This window comes from Thermobia domestica, chromosome 16 (genome assembly GCF_964235325.1).
Source record: "Thermobia domestica chromosome 16, izTheDome1.hap1.1, whole genome shotgun sequence".
Classification (NCBI taxonomy): Eukaryota; Metazoa; Arthropoda; class Insecta; order Zygentoma; family Lepismatidae; genus Thermobia; species Thermobia domestica.
The window spans coordinates 68,656,532-68,681,158 of record NC_137469.1 but is presented as its reverse complement, the minus strand read 5'-3'; the positions used below and the strand labels follow the sequence as shown (position 1 = coordinate 68,681,158).

Below are 24,627 nucleotides of genomic sequence, written 5' to 3'. Positions count from 1 at the left end.
ACGAATACAATAGACAATAGAAAAAATAGAAGCTCCCTAAGAAACAAAGAGAAAGCGAGATATTTTTCAGCGTAGGATAGATAGGATAGACGAAATGAGTCATCTCTATCTGTCGTTGGTAAAAATATTTGGAAATCTGTACAAAGTCATTGTTTCTGAATGTATCCAAGTGTAGCGCACCTTGGGTGAATGCGATTGTCCTGAGTAACCTCCATTATATTAATCCGATACACAAGGCTGAACGTAAGACTTGGATGAAGAACCAGAAAAAGGTTTTAATGTTTGAAATCAGCCTTAAAGAATCTAAATTATTATTTGTTAAAAAATCTAAAGTTTGAAAATTTGTAGTGCAAAATGACTTTCGCCCGATGATGATAAAAAATTCTTACAGGTTATGAAATCTGAAAGGGCCTCTATTTGTTCCAGCGACCCTTTGGAAACGAGAACGCTCACTGCGGGACTTGAACGCCCACGTTGAGTATCACTGAACTAAATGATAGTGTCGTTGCGGGCTATATAAAGAAAACATTTGCAACGTGTTCGCAGCTAATTATCTTAACATACAGGGTAACCCACAAGTCGTTTGACAAAAGTGCATTTGAAATTAATAAAGTCACTTCTTACATGTATTATTCATGAACTACACCATCACATATTGTTCACGCCACTTACAAGGAGAAAGCAGACTTTAGTAAATGAACTTCGAGGCCAGTTTTTGCAAGATGATAGTGCACATCTAATGTGTTCATATTATAAACTGGGAGAGCGCAATTGTCTAAATATAGCAGAGAAAAAGCGTCTTAAAGTTTTCGACTCGCCGCATATGTCGTACGTTGTGCAAATTTATGAAGTGACGGTGTGGCAGAATCAGTAGCATCTGTGACTGACATGCCAAGAATCACGGGTTCTATTCCCGCTTGAGTCAACTCTTTTGTTTTTTGCTTCAACCAATAAAGTAGCTACTTGTAGCTACAAGTAAAATGTTAATTCACCATATGTTTATAACGATTTAAAAGAATAGAAATATTCACATCATTTGTAAAATCTTTCAGTGTTCCATGTTAACTAGCAACGAAATGGAATCTATTTCGTAAATATATTGATATCACAAGTTATATTATGGTTACCACAGTCGTTGTGTAAATAATGTTCTTGACGCTTCGTGTCTACTCGAAATCTAGTTTCTTGACCAAACTTGGCAGAGAAGTCTGAAATACTAAGAAACGAGCGTAACCCAAAATTTAAAATGTTTCCGTCCATAAAGAGGCCACAGTGGCCAAAAACCTGATTGATCACAATAAGCCATAACAATGTGTTTCAAGTTTGAAAATTTCGTTTTATTTGTAAAACGGGCAAAGGGATGAAAAAAAAAGTTAACCGCCACCGGGAAGAAATAGACATATATTTGAGGACATGCTATCATGGCTGCCATCTTGTATATCGCTCCATTTTTTTAATTTTTTTTATTTATTTATTTATTTTTTTTTTACTACGAAGGGGACATGTAATATATAAAATTGGGTTAGAATTTTACGAGAAATACAATGTTGAAGCTTCGCAGGAGAGGGCAACGTTTGTCCACAGGTTTTGTATTTTTAATATCGCTATAATAAGAGAAAGGATATGCAAAGAAGTCCCACTGAGGCTGATTTATTTGATATCATCTCGGTATTCACGGTAGTATCATATGACATAATCAGTAAGAAAGCCAGGAACTTTTACCTAGTGAGGTGTTCAAAATAAAAGAGGGTGTGCACCCAGAATAATGATATATACATTTTTACACAAACTCAAAGAAAATAATATTTTTAAGCCCAGGGGTGTGTGCAAGGAAATTTGAAGGAGTGTCGGGGATATGCAGATTACACCCTGGACATAATAGACCTATCCATTTTTACAACAGAAGTTGTAAATGCGAAAAAATAAATAAAAATAAAGAAAGAAAGAAATTACTGCAGCATTAAATTCAGAAAATATCTGCTTATGCCCGGAAACTTAATACAAACTATTCATTTACTTGTTAGGGAGAGGACATACTCTCCCTTGTGGAGTCCATGAATGTACCTGTATTGCAATATGTTTATGTGTGTACTTGACAACCGCGAGTAGCAGAGCTATCTTAACGGTACCATAGCCACTTGGCCGGGGTCCTCGCAAGCATTGGTAGCCCCGCTAGCAGAATCGCTTGTATTAATTAAATGTATTAGGACAAAATTTAGTCATAGAGACCACAACACACTTGTTTGCTCTGGGACCTAATATGCTGTTAAAACGACACTGAAGAGTAGATTAGACGGCATTAGCGCGGGGCCCCCTTAGGCGCAGGGCCCGATTGGAAGGAATCGGTCCAATCGGCATAAGGCCGGCCCTGTAAACGAGGTTCACTTTTCAGTGTCATACAGCGAACAGCGTGGACAATGGTTACGACGTAAGTCTGCCCAATAGAAAGAAGAATTGTGATTGGTTGTTTAAGGGCGTACTACCAATCAGAACTGGGTTTTAATCCTTACAAGCCGAAGGAAAAATTGCGTGATACCATCGAAGCCGTGTGATAGTGTGGAATAAACTTTTCTTGTAATACTTTATAAAGGTGGGGTTTTGTTCTACACACACACACAAATAAATATATTCCAATTTCGGTGCCAATCAGTCCCGAACTTGCAAAAGGATATCAGTGGTGCCAATTCGAAGTCACTTTCACCAAACTGGGTAAAAAAAAAAATTGTATTTCTTGCGAAGACAAGAACCTAATGTCGATCGCAAAATACAGCACGATCTGTTACAGCATGATAATTATTATTAGCAACGAATGACATAGATGACTCATAAAAATTCATTTTCCTGGATTTTCTCGAAAATGGCACATGATAATTTATCTTCAAGCATTTCATTTTATTCAGCTTGGTGGAATCTATCGATTGATATATCTTTGGGAAGAAAATGAAATCTTTGAGTTTTACGTCCCACGGTTATGCCGGTTAGGCTAAACGAAAAATGAAATGAAATGAAATCTTTGAGTTTTACGTCCCACGGTTATGCCGGTTAGGCTAAAGGAGACGGTGATTATGAGAAATGAATGAAATGGTGGAATGAAGAAAGTGGGAGGAAATGGGAGAACCCCGAGAAAACCCACACACACGGTGTTTGTCCACCACAAAGTTCACTTGGGGGGAGCAGGGGAGGCTAAACGAGACGGTGATTATGAGAAATGAATGAAATGGTGGAATGAAGAAAGTGGGAGGAAACGGGAGAACCCCGAGAAAACCCACGCACGCGGTGTTTGTCCACCACAAAGTTCACTTGGCGGAAGCAGGGTTTGAACCCGGGACCCCATGCACCAGAGGTGAACGCTCTACCACTGAGCCACCGCGGCCCCTGATACATCTTTGGAATTTCATAGTTAAACAAAAGTTAAAATTTAATCGTTAACAATAATTTTAAACTGTGTGTCTCATTAATCGTAATGTGTACTGTCGCTTGCTACTGTCATAATGAAAAAGCTTCATAAGGGCATTCTCCAATGCTAGTTCCATCTTAATAAATGGCACAGATATTATACAGCATGGATTCTTAACATTTACCAAAAAAAAGTGATTTGGTGGAAAACTGCGCATCAGAATTTATACTTTCCTATATCCTTTCATTCAGCTTTGCGTGGTCTATATGCCTCATTTCTGAACATTGTTTTCCTGTTAAAACTAATAATATTGTAAAATCTGATCATTTTATTTATTTATTTATTTATTTTGTTGCAGATTTGACTGTGGTTCAGGTTTAGGAATAGTGCGTTCGGCAGAACCTGTGCTCTTAAACCAATGGAACAAGCTTACGTTGTATAGACACCGATGGGACGCGTGGATTCAGCTCAACAATGGGAAACATGTCCAAGGACGATCGAAGGTAAGAGTACAGTACATTAATATATGTTTCTTCTTCTTCTTCTTTTGTATTTCTTTAAACATTTCTTCGAAGCCATACTGATTCGATTTTTGTGAATCAAAATCAAGTGAATGTTATTCAAGTATTCGCTAGAACAGGGCACAAAATTTCAAAGTCAGACGCACTCGCCAATCTAGAAATTATGGTCGCCAGTGTCTCTCATGTGCATATTATGAGAGATCTACCCCCGCCCCCCGAGGGCCTTTGGTTTGACAAAGAAATAGATTACATCAGGGCATAAAATTTCAAAACCAGACAATTAGATTCAGAATAATTTTGAATTGGACAATTGGTATACATACTAAAAAAAATATCTTACCTTAAGAGTTCACGTTTGTGTAACGCTCGCTCTCTCTGCACTAAAGCAGCAGTTGTCAATTGCAGTTTTTGGATCAAAGTCCTTATGTGAATGGCCATTGATGGAAATTCTCAGCAAATCATCCAGTGTGTGAAAATCATCCATCTTCAGTGAATTCCTATAGGAAGTCTTAACTCTTGAGACTGCTGAAGCCTCTTTCACAAGAAAGGAAAGGCGAATTACAACGTTGTGAAGACTTCACTTTCCATGTCCGTTGTGAAGACTTCACTTTCCATGTCCATTGTGAAGACTTCACTTTCCATGTCCATTGTGAAGACTTCACTTTCCATGTCCGTTGTGAAGACTTCACTTTCCATGTCCATTGTGAAGACTTCACTTTCCATGTCCGTTGTGAAGACTTCACTTTTCATGTCCATTGTGAATCCTTCACTTTCCATGTCCGTTGTGAAGACTTCACTTTTCATGTCCATTGTGAAGACTTCACTTTCCATGTCCATTGTGAAGACTTCACTTTTCCATGTCCGTTGTGAAGACTTCACATTCCGTGGTTTCTCTCACTCAGAGACAATTATTTTCGTGCGAAACAGAAACTGCGCAGCCCTGTGAGTTTTGGCAGAAACCATTCCTACTGAACATTGGTCGGTAGCTCTCAATTTCTAGTCGCCAGTAACAACCTGGCGACCGGAAATTTTGCGCCCTGCAATAGAAGCACTTTTATTTGACAAAAAACTAAATTTGGAGTTGCCCACGGAACAAGAGTTAATCTCGAAATGTTGTGTGAAAGTGTTATCTCGGAAAGTGTACCGTCTTGTTTGCAATCCTAAAGCCAATAAAGGCCGTGCTCAGGGAGAGTATTGAGAATTATAACTGTCTTTTCTCACAGTCAACTACAGAGTCCGCCAGGAAAATGTATACACTCTTTGTCATCCTATATCAAGATACTGGCACTGACAATATTGTTCTGAAATTTAACTATGTTGTAGTATGGTTTTTCGCCCAATAGATGTCGACATTGTCAATTGCTTTCAGTTAAAATTGTGTTGTAGTACGATTTTTCTCTCAACAGATGTCGGTACTGTCAGCACGGTTAGTGAGATAAGAAAATGGTAGGAGCACGCTTGACGTTCGAGCAGCGTAAGTACGTTTCGAAGTGTTTTATCAGGTTTGTGAATGCCATCGGAAGTAACCGTGCTGACAGTACTGACATCTGTTGAGCGTACTACAACATAATGTTAACTGAAAACAATTGATAATGTCGACATCTATTGGGCGAAAAGCCATACTACAACATACTTAAATTTCAGAACAATGCCAATATCCTGATACAGGGTGATAAAGAGTGTATACATTTCTTTGACGGACTCTGTATTAGTATTTGAAGTGTAACGAATGAGTTTTATTTTCACGTTTGATTCCCCACTTCCCTCTGAAGACAGAGTTTAGTTTTAGCTGCTGAGAAAAAAATACGTATTTAGGGGGGAAAATGTGGAATTTCTGATCATCTTTTAAGAAAGAAGGACTAGTTCCATACAAATTTGAAATATATTCTATTAGAAAAAATTCAAATATCGTAACTAAATTACAACTTTCGAATCTAATGTAAAATTCCATCACTAGATGAGAAATCATTTAATGGCATCCTGAGGAAATAATTTGGAATGTTCCGGCCAATTTCCAAAAGACTTGAATATATATTATTTTATGTATAAAATAAAACATAATAGATTTATTTTTGTTCAATGTTTTGACAGATTTTCAAGTCGATGATTAGATCTCTAAATCTCTGCTCAAAGATGCCTTTTTCCATAAATAAATTAAATGCTAGTGCGTACACTATTATAAAATAACATCCAAATATGCAGATACATTTAAGTTTCTTTCAGAACTGAATTTTTTTTATTTTATAGTTACAAAGTAGCCGACTGTTACTATTATATGTTCCATCTTACCTCTAGACGAACATAAAGAAAAATACTCGAATCCTTCCCTTTGTGGAAAACTACGATTATCTGGTGATTCATTACTCCCGGCTCTTGCCCGGGGGAGAACACGTGCATTACGGCAATCCCGTATTGTGTGAAATACTTGCAAACAAAATAGCTCGTTTTTCGTTAAACACTTTTAGCATAAAGTACTTAACGTTAAAACCTTCCCTTGTTGGTGTTCTACTGTAGCACTCGTGGAGCTGGAGTTCATGCCAGTTATCTTTTCGACTTGAGAAAGGACACTACCTACACAGTTAAATTGGAACCATAGTTACTATGAATGCTTACATGTATATTTTTATCATTTCACTAAGCATACTCGATTGCAGTGTTAAGAGTATCATTTTTTTGTATATTTTTTCATTTATATAGTTGTTTCGTAGTAAAAGTAATAATTAAAAGTGGTAAACTCATGGGCGTCATTTAGAGGGCAGAAAGGAGCATTTGCTCCCCTGAGTTTGAGATTTATATAGATTTTATTTATTTTATTTTTATTTATTGAACAAATTCCCAGATACAGCATAATTGTGCCATTTTACACAGGGAAATCAAAAGAAATTTTATCAATAGAATAGTAGTAAGTCAGTGAAAAACGCGAAATTTTACTTATATTAAGGGCTATTGCCCCCCCCCCACAAGTCAAATCTGAAATGACGCTACTGGGTGAACTACTTTGCGGATAGGTGCAAGTTTCGGTGGGCCAAGAAATAATCAGTGAGCTTTATACTGTAATTGACACAAATTGTCCTTTCTAACAATTGATTTCCTCTGTTTTTTCTTTCCTACACGTGGTCATAACAATCAGGCAAGAAGAACTGTTTCTATAGCAACAGCACGTTCAGCCAATTATAGTGATTCATTTCTCTCGCTCTGCAATAGTAAACATTTCACCCTTTCCGTACGTTGCCAATATTTGAATATAAATAATGCATATTGTTTTAGTTTGAATGTCAACTTGAGTAGTGGACCTGCTGGTTATTGAGAGCATTGTTTTTAGTTCTTTTTTGTAATTATTTAATTTTATAAAATTGATATTTACTTGCAGTGAATAATTTCGTATTTCAATACCTGACGCAAAAGCTGACAACACAGCATTAAGCACCACGTGCGCGCAGCGAGCTGTCAGAAAGGACAAGTAATTTCAATTAAAGTGTAGTTACATGTGGGTTTGTTTATCGCAGAGTAGAGGTAAGGTGAAACATACAATAGTTATTAACCTGTAATTCGCATTACAATAATGCCATCTGTGCGACGCATGTATCGAATAATTGAATTCTGTATTCCACCCTCCAAATAGATGCCTTTTTTTTCTGTTATATATTTAATATCCCTGCAAATTTTCAATTTAAGTACCTTACCAAAGTAAATTATTTGGATATCACTGATGAAAAAAATAATCTTGGAACGCCAACAACAAGCAATAATGCTGTCATCTACCGACAGAGTTTTGGTATTTTGAATTACACGTTGCAACGAATGTGAGAGCGATAGAAATCGTTGTTATTTCTTCGTTTTAAGTTCGATTTCTATTTGGATTTTGCTTTCTATCGTTCTATGTTAACAAAAAAGGAAAACTTCACACACATAAATTTTTATCGCAACTTTTCTCATTTCACCATTTCTTTTTTTTTTTATCCATTTATATTCCTAACTCTCTTCTTGGTTCTGTAAGAAAGAAAGAGAAGAGGGGAGGTCAGAAATAACGAATACAGGAGGAAAAGAAAACTAGAGAAAGTACAGACGGCCTATTGCAGATTTTTTTCTGTTAAATTCTTCTTCTTCTTCTTCAATTTTCTTTCTTGTTGTCCTATTCTTCTTCCTCCTCCTTGTGCGTCGTGAATCTTCAGTCTTCCTTGGAAAAGTCTGTTAAAAAAGTTTATTTCAACAGACTTATACGAGAAGTAGGGGAAAGAATGGGTATGAAGAAGGTGGGTTCGTGTTCCGAAATTCAAGTAGCAAGAGTAACGGCTTAAAAAGAATAAAAAAAAAAGTTTTCTTCTTTACCATTTCATCTTTCTTTTCTTTTTCTGTTTCCGTACAAAAAGTTTCTCTGATAATGTCTCTTTTTCTTGAATTTATCAGACTGAGATGTTCACCTGGGCTCACAAACCCTTTCCCCCTTTTCCCCTCGTTTGTCTCCCATCTTCTCAATCCTCCCTTCTCTTTCTTATGTTCTTCTTCCACACACTCATGCAGACAAAAGACTAACTTCTTAAAACGGAACAGAAAACGCAATCGGTCACGAAGTAGTAACAGCTTTTGCGCTCATCATCTTCTTCTTCTTCTTTTCTTCCTTGGCAAAGTAATTCATTTATTAACATATTTTTCTCATTGATTTTGATTTCTAGAGAAAGAGATAGAATACTTTAAGAAAAAATACTCTGTAAGTTATAACGTAAATAACTTCCCGCCACAACATGAACGTGTCATAGTTTTGTAACGTTGCCAAATTGTATGAAGTGTTTTAATAGTTTGTTTCGCCCTTTAGCGGAATAACAAGAAACTTTTCAAAGAAGAAATGGTCAATATGAAAATTTAAAGAAGAAAAGATAAAGAGGCGCATACTTTGCGTAACAACTGCATTTTGTTGCATTGATTTTACGATTAAATAATCATTGATATGAGTTGATAAAGCATCATTGTTGGTTCGTCAGATGAGGAGGTCACAGGGTTACTAAATTTAATGCAACTATAAGAGAAATACCTAATTTCAAATTTAAAACAACACGATCTAAAAAAAATGTGTATAAGTCGTATTAGATTTATCCCTTAACATTGATCAACGTCAACTATGCGGAACTGAAAGATAAAATAAGCGAAGTCGTATAACGTCATAAGAAGTACTAAACTTAAAAGATAAAAAGACCACTGGTTGTCTAAACACCATGCAATTCTGTTCAGCACTTGCGCAACCTCATTTAAGAAGATAACTTTCAATAAATAACCCTGTTCTTATTTATTTTTCTTTAGAAACTCGAACATATTACTATATTTTTTAAAGGCACCTGTCCACATTTTCCAGGAAGGAAAGAGAAGACATGTCCGGCAAAAAGGAGACGTTTAATAATCCTGGGAGGATGTAGTATAAGGGGTAATAATGTAACAATATGAAAATAACACAAAAACAAATCATTTTTATTTGTTTACGGGGAGTCTCAAAGCATATATAGTAAATATTAGTAAATATTTAGTGATTGAGTTGTGAAAATATCGCAAGACTTTCGACTCATCCTTGTACTGATAACAAAGTTCATTACTGCGTAACCGCCTACGCAAAACTAATGGAAATATAAAAATAAAGCTTGAATAATGTAAATAACAATATCTTTGTGACCAGTAAAAAAAAAATAATTCTAATTATTATTTTTATTGCGAACTCTATGATTGAACGTAAAATGAATAACACGAAATCTTTGTGAAAGAAATCTCTTAACGCCAAACTCAAAACGTTTACAAAGGGCATCGTATTATTATACAAAAAGAAACGCCTGGATATTTTACAGAAAGAACTGATTTCAAAGAGTTTAGTTTCAGTAGAACTTCGTTTATGTATATAAAGTTCTACAGAAACTATATATATATAAATTAATTTCCTTTATTGTTATTCTCTGTTCATTAAATTCTTTCCTTTCAATACTTGGAAAATGAGTTGCGTTTTATTCTAGTTTTTTTCTTTAGTCTCTTTGAAAATTATAATAGAATAAAAGAAAACAATCTTTCTTCTGAGGAAGGAATAAAGAATATCAATTATTTTCAAATTAAATATATAATTGAGTCGTCCAGTTAGAAAACGGATCTTGTCCATTTACAGAAAATCGTAGAAAACGAGAAAAACTGTAGCGTCCATACATTTTGAATAACTGGGAATATTTGAGGATGTTCACGTTTTTCACAGAAGTATTTTCAGTTCTACAAAAAAAATGCAGATCCTATATTTTGTAGTTTTCTGGGATTTTCTGTAAATGTACACGAGCCGTTTTGGAATTCGACGACTCAATTATACTACTAAAAAAATAATAATACTTACTTTGGTTGAAGGTGACAAAGTTTGACACTGTTGACTCGGAGAAATTGTTTTATGAATGATGTCATGGTAAGTTCAGTCGAATTTAAACAACATATTCGGCTTATTCGTCAATTTGTTACTGAACTACAGAACATCTAAGACAAATATTTCTGGAACAGCGTTCCGGTCCGAATAAAACCACTAAGATCGAGGACGAAAATGTTTTAGGTTGACATTGGGGGAGATTTGAGTCATTAGGAGGCGTTCAAATTGTGATTCGAGATATTGTGGACAGATTGGAAGGGCATTGTGCATTAACTAACATAATGTCGTTTAGGCCAAAGCCTCACCTGCTTTGGTGTAGCAGTTTCTATGAAACATCAGAAATCAACCAGCCTGAGTCTCTTCAGTAATAGAGGGAGTGAGCGTTGGGAAAAATCAAATGGTCTTGGTTGTGGAGCTTTCATCCGGTGTCACAACGATTGTTTGGTTGCAAATTCAACGTCACTATTAGTTTCGAGTTTTTATGAGACCTGGGATCCGAACCACATTATCTCCCAGCGGGAATCAAATCTGTCCCCCTGGACCAGGGGGTAAAAGTTAGGGAGAACGCTGGGAGACGCCGTCCCCCACCTCGAAAAAATGATGTACCGCGTCCCCCCAGTTTCTAAAAAATTACAATGGGTAAAGATAGGCATGGGGAACGGAGTGACGTCATGCCGCACCGTCCCACCACCTCTTCAGATCTACTTTTACCCCTGCCCTGGACCATAGGAATATATATTAACAATACAACCTCGATGGAGCTCTGTCGTCACGAAAATTGAAAATGCAGTTAGATGAAAGAAGTGGCATGCACCAGTCAAGAGAATCATTCATAATGGTGAGAGTAACTTGGAATGGACTGACCTCACATTTCCCACCTTTAAATCTCCGACTTCAGAGACTCCGTGCCAGGGTTAGTTTGGTAATTGTTATGTTAGTGCATAAGATAGACTCCATTCTGAGATGTTTTAAAGAAATTTGGTTTACCAAGACTCCCTTATATATTCACCCTGCCTGTGTGTGCTTCTGTTCGTCCATCCATTCGCGAGATAAAAAATCTGAAGAACTCCTTGACGAATCACTTGAAATTTTGATGAAAATTTAGAGGATCAAACGTTATGAATTGAGTTCGTTGATGGAAGTAATATTCAAACCGGAAGTAGAAGAAATCAACAATTTCCGGTGTTAATATTGATCACTGTAGAGCATAAACGATAAGATGTAGCGAGAAGCGTCTTTTTAAAAACAATTGAGCGTTCTAAGAATAGGTGCCATTTTCTCTCTTAGTCCCTTATTCAAACTGGAAATAGTAGAAATCAACCACTTCCGGTTTTAACGTTGACTGCAATAGAATAAAGACTATAATAGATAGCGTGAAGCGGTTTTCTGTAATTAATTAAGCGCCCCAAGGGGTTGGCCCATCTTCTCTCTAATCTCTTTACTAAGACCGAAAGTGGCATAAATCAATCACTTCCGGTTATGATCCTGATCGTTATAGAGAACGACGATAACAGGTGGGTAGGAGCGGTTTTCTGCAATCAAGAGTCCCAGCATATATTCCATATCCGCTCAAATATCTCTATTAAAGCATGAATTGTGAGAAATCAACCACTTCCGGTTTTAAATGTAAATTCTATAGAATAAAAAAGGTAATAGATAGATAATAAGAAGCAGTTTCATGCAATAAATTAAGCGTTTCAAGAATGTATCCCATTTTCACTCTGGGACCGCGGTGGCTCAGTGGTAGAGCGTTCACCTCTGGTGCTTCGGGTCCCGGGTTCGATCCCAGCCCCCGTCAAGTGAACTTTGTGGTGGACAAACACCGTGTGCGTGGGTTTCCTCGGGGTTCTCCCGTTTCCTCCCACTTTCTTCATTCCACCATTTCATTCATTACTCATAATCACCGTCTCCTTTAGTCTCACCGGCATAATCGTGAGACGTAAAACTCAAAGAGTTTATTTTATTTTCATTTTCACTCTTACCTATCTACTTAAATCAGAAGTGATAAAAAAATACTACCACTTCCGGTGTCATTATTCATTGAGAAAATATCACGCGATACATACCAAACTTCTTCCCGTGGTGAACATGCGAAATGCTATTTGTTCTAAGGGAGAAAGTCCTTTCTTTGTATCCGGAAATGGTAATCGCAAGCTTAAGATACATCAATCTAGATTACAAACAAATGCAACCGTCTTAATCAATCCATCATCAGCTCTGAAATTGGATACCCACAAGGTTTCTGATAGCAATGGTTAAGTGTAAAGATGTTTCATCTTATCAAAAAAGTCAATAGTATCAAGAATACAACAAGATGAAACATCTTGAATACGACAAGATGCTATAAAGATAAAGTGCGCAATTAGTTATAAATGATGTAATATAGTACCTAGATATATATTAAGTATAATACTTACATTGCATACAATGTATGCATAGATAAATATTAATTAATTAAGGAACATGTGTATGCTGAAATGGACATAGTTAATGAAAAAAAAGGAAAATAAGTATAAAAAAGAAATGTAAGACTCTTATCTGATCTACTACAAATGAACTGTTGACTTGTAGATTCCGATGCATCATTTCATATTAAACTGAACCTTAATAAAAATATCCTACACTTAAAAATCTATCCTAGGCTTAACCTAAAAACTTAACTTAAAATGGCGCTCGAACTACTTATTGGAATACATTTAACACTGGTTCTTCATGGATGGGAAATATGAATGCACCTTCCTGACAGGTTATACTTACCTCATTTTGATTGGAATGGAGAAACTCTCCTCTGGCAGCAAACCTATCTATTTGAATCAAGACATTTGTACGCGTAATTTTGATTATTGTCTACTTCTTAAGCAATTGAACGCACACGTACTATATCGGTTACTCATTATTAAAACCTAAGTAACAAAATTTATAATTATGTTATGTAAATAGTTTCATGCATGTTTACTTGTTTATTTCCTCGTAATGTTTTATGTATTATGTTTTCATCTGAAAGACCAAATAATATACCTGATAGTTATTTATATGTTCGAATCCTTGTATATGTAATATCATTCGACTCTTAATGTGAGCAAAGTTCGTTTCGGGATTTTACAACCGAATGGTGTGAATTTGTCATCTTGATTTCAATCGGACTCACAAGGACCTGGAACATTTGTTCATTTTCCGCGGCAAGTCGCTTCGGTGGCGACTACAGACTTTCGCGGTAGGATTTGGACCCTCGCAAAATAAATTCCTGTATACGTCTTTGCGTACGGTTAACATATTTCTGCTAGTCCAAACTTTGGTACACTTAGGCGGGAGGTTTATTTTCACTACTTCCATCATAAGAAAGTACCTAACCACTACAAGAGCATTTTTATTTTATTCCTCCTGCATGTATCATTAATGATGGGTGGTTAAGAAAGTAACACGCATCTTAGATCCAAACATTATATACGAAATGTATGCCGTGATATGGTTGACTTTACCAATATTCAAACGTACTATAAATTTAGTTTGCTGTTAATGCAAAAAATATGAAATACCAAAAATGATGTTTCAAAATACTGCAATGAGGATAAGGCACACACTCACACACAGAAAGGGGCGAAATGACTGTCACGAATAAAATCCGGGACTGTCGAAATGGGACGTAAGGTAACCCAACACAAGCCTATAAAGCCCCTCACCGCTAATGCTGGTTTTCTAGACGGGAGTTTGCTACTCCTTTATTTCAGATAGCTCCTCAATTGTCCTCACGACACTAGATGCACGCTGTGATGCTAACACTGCCTGGTAAGTACAAACAGTCATCCATCTCTTCTCGGACCAACTCCAGGACTGCTTGACTTCGCTAATCTCATATGAAGGAGTGGTAACCCAGTTCGACTTGGGATTGTCAGTTTGGTACTTTTGATTTGGAGACATTATTTAAAGAGAATATGTTAAATATGTCAGAAGCAAATCGTAAAAATATCTTTTCGTTGGTGTCTTTGTTCTTTGAAGAAGATCACTCAAAGAATGGATCCATAAGAAACACGCAGGAGGTAAGTAACAAGAAGAAAAAGCAGCAAACAGAATAAAAAGATAGAGAAGAAAATAAAAGAAAGATGTCTATCGAAGAGTTGGGTGAAGAAGCGACTGATGCCTGGAGTTGACAGCTTAATCGAGCACGAGTGATCGAATGAACAAGTGACCTCAATATGGTTTCTTCCAGTATCATGTTGCTTCTGTTGAAATTGGTCCATAACTCAAAGAGCAGCGCAATATCCATGAAGCGTTTCTTTGATACTTCCACATCAGCAAACGCCTCCGACCACAACAAATATAAAAGACACGCCGACGAAGATAGATCAAGCCAGGCAGCAAATACCGTACACACGAGACAATACGTCGTCTTTTTTCTCTTTTCCTTCCCAAAATTTAATTGGCTGTTGTTTGTTTCTCTGGCTACCTTTATTTGTGGAAATTAAACATAAATAATTATAAAACTTTAAAAAAAAATCTATCTCAAACGACTTCACATAACCAATTCCGTTAAAAGCAGGGGTAAAATTGATCAGAAAAGGTAGGGGGACGGATGACGTCACGCCGCCCCTAACTTGCTCATTGATTTTTTTTTACGAAGCGGAGGGACGCCATAGATATTTTTTGGGAAGTGGGGTAAAACGGCGTCCTCCTGCGTTCCCCCTCATTTTTATCCCTGGTTATAAGTAAAAGTACATAAAAATGGAAGGATTTGATTTTGAGTTTAGTTTCCCTTTCAGCAGCGAGGCTATATGAGATGTGGAGCTACAGGTTAACGTGGAATCCGGAGCATATTAGATCTCGCTGGGAATCGAACCCTGGTTCCCCATGCCAAAGGCGCGTATGCTAACTGCTTAGCTACAAGGTAGCTCGAAAAAATAGAAAGGTAGGAAAGTTGTTGGAAATATGTGGTTTTCAATCTAAGACGGAGTTTTTTTTTTTAATCACATCAGTCGTTTGAGCTACTCACTGGTAAGACGCCTTATGTTAAATGAAAAAGCAACGTTGCCAGTTCAGCAGGCTGTTTCATTGGGTCCTCACCATAGGAAAAATACAGTATTGATGTAAAATGCGTACATTTGAGGTGCTCTAGGATCCCTCACACATCAATGTGCACGTTTACCGTCTCATTTTTCCATACTCTTACGTTCCTTTCGAACAAGCTGCTGTACTGGAAAAGCAGCTTTTTTTATTGGCCAGTTTGTAACCCAAATGGCTTGTGCGATTGAAGAACTTCTACATTTTAGATTGAAAATATTTTAACAGCTTTTTCTCTCTTTACATTTTTCCATATCTTTACTCATAACAAAGTTGGCCTATGGTACCGGACTTTTGATACATCCGGTATAAAACTGTCCATTAAACGAGGAAGGAGCAAGGAAAGCAATTTGAAGAGAATTCAGGCTTGTCGATTCTTCTCAGTGGAAGGAAGACAGAAAATAGGGCCTCAAAATTTGGTCAGCAACAAGCCATGTACGTAGCAATAACACTAAGACTAGGGGGAACGGAGGCTAACTTGATTAGGAATTAGATTTCTGGGCTCTCGGCATCTATGACCATGTTCGCCCGTCACGTTTGAGGGATGACGTCCCTGGACGAGCACATTATCTGAGAAAAGGGAAGGAAGGAAGTGACCTAGGTACCATCCTGGATTTTTCTGGTGTGAATTAAGAAAACCCAGGGAAACCTCACTCAGGATGGTTGTCCTGAAAAGCTTAAACTTTTTCGACCGATTGTCCCCACCGGGAATCGAACCCAAAACCTCTCGCACGGAGGATATACAACGGTATGTTGTATACTTGTAGCTTCTAGTTTACCGTCAATTTGCTCAGATAATTGCTTAAAATCGTCTTTATTTTGTATTTGCATTTGTTCCCACCGTTCCTCAATTCGCTGTTACATCTGGTCCAATCGTTGGTTCATGTGATTATTTTGTTGTTGCATTTGTTCCCACCGTTCCTCAATTCGCTGTTACATCTGGTCCAATCGTTGGTTCATGTGATTATTTTGTTGTTGCATTTGTTCCCACCGTTCCTCAATTCGCTGTTACATCTGGTCCAATCGTTGGTTCATGTGATTATTTTGTTGTTGCATTTGTTCCCACCGTTCCTCAATTCGCTGTTACATCTGGTCCAATCGTTGGTTCATGTGATTATTTTGTTGTTGCATTTGTTCCCACCGTTCCTCAATTCGCTGTTACATCTGGTCCAATCGTTGGTTCATGTGATTATTTTGTTGTTGCATTTGTTCCCATCGTTCATCACCTCGTTGTTGCATTTGTTTCAACTGTTCATCACCTCGTTGTTGCATTTGGTCCAATCGTTGGTTCATGTGATTATTTTGTTGTTGCATTTGTTGAAGGATTACTTCCCAGGTAACGTATGGTTGATTTGTTTCTTGTGGCATTCTATTAATCACATTCTCAGAAGTATTCGTTCCATCTTCCGTACCTATATTCTCAATAGAATCATTTCTCGGGACACTCATCTTTATACTCCTGTATATTTTTGGGATATAGTATACGTAAGACCGTCTGAGTTCCAGAAGAAGCTGGACGCTCATACTTTTAGGGATTATTCATTGAGTATCTACGAACTTAGAAAGGGGGTAACAAACCCACTTTCATTTACTTATCCACTGATACGAAAATAAAAAAGAACGTACCTATTTGCCCTTGTACTTTATATGCTATAGCGCATTACATTATATGCAACAAGGATTTTGGTCTGCATCACGATATAAATTTAAAAATATTTAACATTTTTCGAATCGAAATCAACAAAATTTATTCTAGAAAGTAAAAATAGAATGTTAAGCACATATAATGAAGACAACACAGTGATTTAATTTGGTAACGTATAAATATATAATATGAAGTATCCTCGCGCACGGAAGACAGGGGGTTCTCATGTATACTATTACCTATTTTTGTTCCACTGCGAAGTAAAATGAAATTTACGTCTCGGTCAATGGTGATAAAGATTTACTATTCTTCTAATCTAAATCACAGTTTCTCTGTGTTTCGACACCATATAAATGTAACAAACTCACTCACTGGTTCGTTAGATAATAAAATTGACCGATTTTAAATTACCTTGTTAAATCTTTTATTATCTTTAGATACTTCTTAAAAACATTAACTCACATACAACATAACAGTGAGACTATCACATTACATTATATGCATATCGTGTTTGTTTTTATGACAATCTTCAGTTCGTCGTTCTGGTTACATATCAACATTCCAATTATATATTCGAAATACAAAGTCAAGTTGCTATATTTACTTTTGATATAGTACTCATGATAAAGTCAGTCAGATGTAAAAATTATAGTAAGCAGCAAACTTATTACATAAATGAATCCCTAACGCGTAAGATATAGATTCGAAATACATATATTAATCTTATATTATTTTCTTCTTTTTCTTCCTCTATAAAATGAACTGGCTTGTACCTATTTATAAACCAACTATTGCTCAAATACAAGTATACAACATACCGTTGTAGATAACTTGAGTTCACCTTACAGTCACACATACTTTACATACCAACAAATAACTGAAAGTTTCAGTGAGATTGAATAAGGTCGCAAGGCGCTGAGCATTCCCCGGGCCTGTCTGCAACTACTTCAATGTATTTCAGCACTTGGCTCTAAAAGTGCCCTTTTCCCCGTCTACATTGCTCTTCTTGGTGCCCTAGTGACTAGCACGCACAGTTTGGTGCACGGGCTTCTGAGTTTGATTTCTGGTGGGAGTAAATTGAACTGGCTAGTTAGAATGCATTGCGGTGGTTCGGATTCCACCTTAAAACTGTAGGTCCACGTCCCATGTAACTTGGAGCTGAAAAGGTATGTTAGACTCCAAGGCAGACAACCAACCTACTTTTCCCCCTATTTGCTAAACTTTGCATCCAAATCTCCTTAAATTAGGGGAATTTCCCTGTATTTACTAACACTTTCCAGGGATGGTTTTACGGGGTATTCCGGTAGATATCTCTGATAGTAGTCGAGGAGAGCTACTAATGTTTTCCCAGTTTTACTTTCACCTATGTGCAGTGAAGTAACTAACGGAAGGGGAAACGGGACTTGTGCCCCGGGTAGGGATGCGCACGAGACAAGATTTGAGACTGTCTCGTCTCGAAAATGTGCTGTAAAAGTGATGTCTCGACTCGAAAAATATATATTTTTCTATTGGAAAAGCTGTGTCTCGACTCGAATTTTGTCAGAAAAATTCTGTCTCGACTCGTCTCGAGCGCATCCCTAGCCCCGGGTGTTGGATTGGGGGCGCAAAACTGGGCAAACATTTATTTTCACTATGAGGCAAGGAAAGGAGCTTTAGCAACTAAAGATCATAAAAGTTACCTCAGAAACTTAACAAAACAACAACGACTTATCAACCTTAGGATCATATCCATAGAGAATAAGTTAGCTACAAAACTATCTTTTGAGAACATTGTAAAACATTTCCCAGAAAAAAAAAAAAAATCCCACAAAGTTAAATTTTACTTCCAGCTTTTTATGTTGTCATCTAACTTACATCAATTTAAGAGATTTCCAAAATGTCTGAGTTAATACTCGAAACAACAGCTTCACTGTTTGTCATAATTATATATTCTATTCTGAAGCAACAGACTGTTGATTCATTCTACATATATGCACATTCTGATATAATTCCAAAAACATTGTGATTTGCTGTTATTATAAGATTATAAGAATATGTCAAAGATACTATTCTTAGATTACTTGGCAAGCAAATACTAATTATAGTTTGGTGTTTTATCTTGTACTAAAAAATTAAATTATGTACTGCAATTTTGAAATCAAGCTTTACCAATGAAGAAAAAACGGAATAGGAGAATTGAAGTGCTTAGAGGACAAAAGTGTGATCTAGCAAATTGAATATAGGCCTACATTTGGTAAAATTTACTTTCGCAATTATGTGTTAACATACAGCTTTCATAGTTTCCAAATCTCTTCACTGGGACGTGGACTCACTAAATGGTGCGTTAGGTAGCATGAGTAATGAATAACATCTGCACGAACCGCCAGAATTCAACGTGTCGAAAAATGTAACATAATACCTTTGTTCTCTAAGCGCTTCAATTACTGTGTGATGCCAATATCACATGTAGTCGGGGAGCGTTTTGGTTTAGTTGGTCACCAGGGCGGGGGGAGGGGGGCTAAGGCGAGTTCTTACCCCGGACGACAACTAGCCTTGTTGTGTCGCTGCCTCTGTGTATTGAAAGTGCCCCCCAGGGAGAAATCTGGAATCATTACTGCTACCTCCAGTGGCGTACGCAGAATTTCATCAATGGGGTTCAGGCACTCAATATCATATCTATACTTTCAGGACAAGTATGATTTTTGTATTGATATATTAAATGTTTATATTTGTATAATATTTTGCCCCGTACGTACGCCATTGGCTCCTCCAACTGCCACAGTTCACACATTTATTTTCCTAACACGAGAATAGCCTTTGGTGATTTTTATGTAGATAAGGCAGTAAAATGTCATAAATAACTAGAGGTATTTAGTGTTTCGCATGAAAGAATGAATTATTGCTTGTTTTATTTATTGATAAATAGCAAAAATAGAACAGGAAAAATAAATAAAAAACAGTTCCAGCAAAGGAGATTGCAATTGCCCACCTAAAATCACATTCAGTGCACAAGATGTCGCTCTAGGCTCTTTTGTACCATTAATCCTACTCAAATGTCAAACTCTTCCTTGTATTCCAGCCGGTGAAACAACCAATACATGTAAATTTTAGTGACATTGTCATTAATTAACTTGCCTTTTCCATTTTTTTTCCATCATGTGGTAGTAAAAAAAAAAGTAAAGAAAGGGGGAAAAAACGAATGGTGTGTTGTTGGCACACTTCCAAACCTAGTATGTTTTAGCTCATTCAGTCAGTGTTTCATGTTCAGCTCTGCAGAAAGAAATACTAGCAACTAATATGTCAATTTCAGTTTAAGGTTAAACAAATGTTACAAAATACTACTAACACATTCTCATTTTCATTTTTCTTCTTCTTCTTTTTCTTTTCTTTTCTTCTACACATTTCCAAATGCAACACGACGGATTATTGTTTACCTTTCAAATGTTATTATTATTATTTACAAAGCAAATAGTCTGAGTTTTTCGTTATTTTATGCAATGTTTTGTAAATCGAAATGCTCCGATGCAGAAGCGTCATTTCCAATTTTCCTTGAGGGACAGAGGGGAAGGAGACAAGATTCTCCAAAATATATAGAACAAAACTGAAATGAAATCATTCAGTTTTACGTCCCTCGTTTATGCCCGTTAGGCTAAAGAGAACGATAATTAAGGCAAGTGAATGATGATGTAAGAGTTGATGTAATGAGATGTAGGATGAAACGGGACTACTCCGTTGTCCTCCACAAACGTATTTGGACGGGGATCGAACTAGAGTCTCCACGCACCAGAGGTAAGCGCTCTACCACTGAGCCATCGTAGAGTAACGGACGGACGGAGGTACTAACAATATAATCCTCTAAGCTCTACTTTGTGATTTAAATAACTATGCTGTCCCCATTAGTCTAGTAGTTACGGCGCGAGTCTTAAATATTAAACGCAGAACGATGGTTTAGATTCCACTTAAAACTGTAGATCCACGTATCATATAGCCTCGTTGCTGTAAAGGAAAGCAAAACTTCAGTAAACAAGCAATTAAACAATGAAAAAAAAAGAAGGTTGATGCTCAAGCCTTACTAGTTTCATATTAACACCGCTATGGAGAACATGGGAAAATGTTTGCTTCCATTGGCGTAATGGACATAAAAATTAAACCTATGAAAAATATAGGAAAGCAACATAATATGAACTTCGGTGGTGGGAAAGCTTTGAGTGTCAGAGAAGATTTCCTTACTGCGGGCCACTCCCTGAATTCATTACTTACCGTGGAACAACAAATAACCAACGTTTCTTACCAATATTAAGACTGTCGAAAACTTAAGAGTAAGGATATATAGTATAAGAGGATTCAGCTGCTCTTCCCACTGAAACTAAATCACGTGAGTGGATACTTGGCGCCGCCAGTCAAAGCAGTTGGGTAGCACGAACTACTGAAAACAAGAACGAATCAGATCATTCAGAGAGCATGAGTTTGTTTAAATTAGCCAATGATACAATTAGCTACTGCCAGTAGCAGACGATGCAATTAGTTACGACTGTAGCTAGCAATGTCGCCGATATCACTTTTGTTGCATTGTGGGAACGATTTGAATTTCAAGTAGGTATATAGGGAGTAGTGCATCAGGGTGATCAGTGGTCACAAATGCACTAGTGGTCACGTGCGCACTGTCATTGAGTCGAATGTTGCCATACTTACAAGTAGTCAGCCAATCATCATAAGCAAAACAAGGAAGATTTTATGTTAGAAGTTGGGCAACTCTTACAATTCGACCTACAAAGAGGAGAACAGTGGCTCAGTGGTAGTGTTGACATTTGTTTCTTGGTTCTTTCACTTGATACCAGACCATGTGAGTTTGTGGTAGACAACACCATGTCCGTAGATTTTCCCGAGATTCTCCCTCATTCTTCTTGTATCAATTCATTCACAATAATTCACTTTCGTTAATCATCGATTCGCTTTAACCTAAAAGACATAACCATCGAACTTTAAACTAGAAATTCTATTTCATTAGGTTTTGTTTCGACCTCGAAGAAAACGTTTATTTAGTTTGTGTGCAAACTACACTTAAATTTATTCATGAAAACCACGAATACCGTACATTAGAAATATTTTAAAATTTCTTTAATCTGTTATCTATTTTAGTAGGCTAAATGTATTTTGTTAGTGGATACAGAAGTAAGATGATGGAGAATAGAAGCGTTATGTATTAAATCATATTATCTTCCTTTAATAAGATCAGTGTTCGTTCTCCTTTACTTTGTCATGTATATCTGTAATTTTATGAAAAACACGAATCTCTTCTGTTACTAAATGTTACTTGCAACTGGTTTCTTAAGCATTCTTTCGGAGGCCATCTTAGATTAAACGAGAATTCTACAGTAAATAACCACTAGAGTAAAATTGGATTTTCTTTGTTTTCAAAAGTGTGGAGGGTGTCCCTCAGGGAGTTTTATACTGTTTGAATTTTAGTAACTCAAGTCAAAATAAAGAAAATTTAATTTTTTTATGTGCCAAAGATGTTTAAAACATTACTAATGATATTTTAATATGGAATATATTCAAATTGTCCTCCATTGGCATCAATATGTCGTCGACAACGCTGTGGAACAGACCGACAAACGTGTGATGTGGTTCCCATTGAAATGGATTCACAGGCAATCTTAATCGCCTCTCTCATTATATCAATTGTATGTGGTTTTATAACGTAGACAGTGTTCTTCAGAGTTCCCCACAGAAAGAAGTCTAACGGCGTTTGGTTTGAAGATCTAGGTGGATACTCGACACTTTTTGATGGGTCCTTCCACCTCTCAGCAAATGTTTCATCCAGGAATTGCCGCACGTCTTGAGGGCAATGTGGTTATGTGCCGTCTTGCTGAAAGAAGAATCTTCATCTGGGTACAGTTGATGAACAGCTGATACAATTTTTTCTGCAACATGTTAAGGTACTCTACACCTATCACTGGTCCTTTAAAAAAGAATTCCCAACACGTCCTCTGACAGACATTCCACACCACACTAATAACCCACGAAGACTAACAGCTTCTCCCATAACCTGGGGATTATCTCTTATCCAGTACACACAGTTGTAGCGATTGGTGGTTTCATTTAAAGTCGGCTCATCAGATCAAAAATGAAATAAGTAAACTGTTTATTGTAGCAAATCTATTCACAAAATTGGAGAACACGTACGAAGGAAGCTTGAGCTGTACAACGATTGTCCATGGTTCCTACTCTAGTAAGAATGATCAGTGGAAAAGTCTATCCGGATCGTCCTTATTGATTGCGTGAAGCAACCTGGAAATGTAGGGTTTCCACTTTGCTTGCTTTAAAATGCTATGAACGCTTGATTTGCTTATACATGATTCACACGAAGCTTGCTGTATTGACTTCTAAGGGGATTTCGTGAAAGTTTCTTCCACTCCCGTTTCGCCCGTTACTAATTTCTTCCTGCCATACCGTTCCTTCTTCATTCGATTCCCGGCGGGAGCTCATGCGGTTTAGATTCCACGTTAATCAGTAGGTGCACGTTACATATAGCCTAACTGCTGAACGGGACGTTAAACTCAAAATCAACTCAACTCAAACGTTCCTTCTTCAGATCACACATAGTTCCTTTCCTCTGTACAGTGTCGCGTAATTTCGTAATTGTTTACACATGACGGTGGCACAGTATCAAATTTTGCCCGCCATCGTCTCTGCACTTCTTTTATGTTCTCGCATTTCCAGAAATGCTATAATAGCCACTTTTGTTGCTCAAAAGAAAGGTTCCCAGCCATCTTCTCAATTACTTGTCGCTACTGGCAACTCAACTGAAAATAAAAAAAAAAACAAATGAAATACTACAGATACTAGTCATGACAGCCCCAAATAATAACAAATTGATCAGGTTATGTTTAATGCCTTCTCTGTTAATACACTCTGTGTAATAAATATGAAGTGATAATCTAATTTTATGTAAGTTGTTTGAGATGACGTATTTTCCTTTCTCAAAGATCTTCTACCTTTATTTCACCTTTGCGTTCTAAGCAAAGTCGCTATTAATTTCGCAATAATTGATTTCGTTTTCGTTAATTTTATTCCATTTTATTTATCGAAGTTGACTTAAAAATAGAAGTATGTTGTATGTAATGTTGAGCTTCTAGAATTTTATTGATACTATGTCACTCTTATTGTAACGATATTATGTATTTTTAATACAGTATTATTACTTGTATTTACGGGCAATAAGTGCTATTAAAATATGCACAAGCTAGCTAAAAGAAGAAGAAAATATAAAAAGAAAATTAATTCAATTCCAAGGATGTTATAAATAGAGGATCTGCCCATATGTATCTTCATCCTATTAAATCGATGAAGCCAAGAAACAACCGAGCATCGGCACGTCCGATTGGCTACTCTCGTTTCTGCCATTGTTTGATTGGATACTTTCGTTTCCGCCATGATTGTTGGCTCAAAGCATTGCGATCCTATTGGGTGGAGTGGGCAGAATAGGGGTGGCGAAACTGTGACGTATGGCTTCAAGATTTTGTTGTAAGGGCAGATCCTCTATTTTATAAGATCCTTGTTAAATTCCTTCAGATATTATTATTGATGTTTTGATGTTCTGCTAACATGGCAATCTGACGATATGTGTTATTGGTCGTCATAGCAACGAGAG

At 36.8% G+C, this 24,627-nt stretch overlaps 1 protein-coding gene across 1 annotated transcript in view; it reads left to right on the top strand.

Annotated features, from left to right (window-relative positions):
• Positions 1–24,627, top strand: part of LOC145673136 (pikachurin-like) — a 322,467-nt gene that overhangs the window by 114,580 nt on the left and 183,260 nt on the right. The window contains exon 3 of the mRNA XM_081742544.1: positions 3,756–3,900. Within this exon, the coding sequence (XP_081598670.1) occupies positions 3,756–3,900 (145 nt within the window). The remainder of the gene's footprint in view (positions 1–3,755; positions 3,901–24,627) is intronic.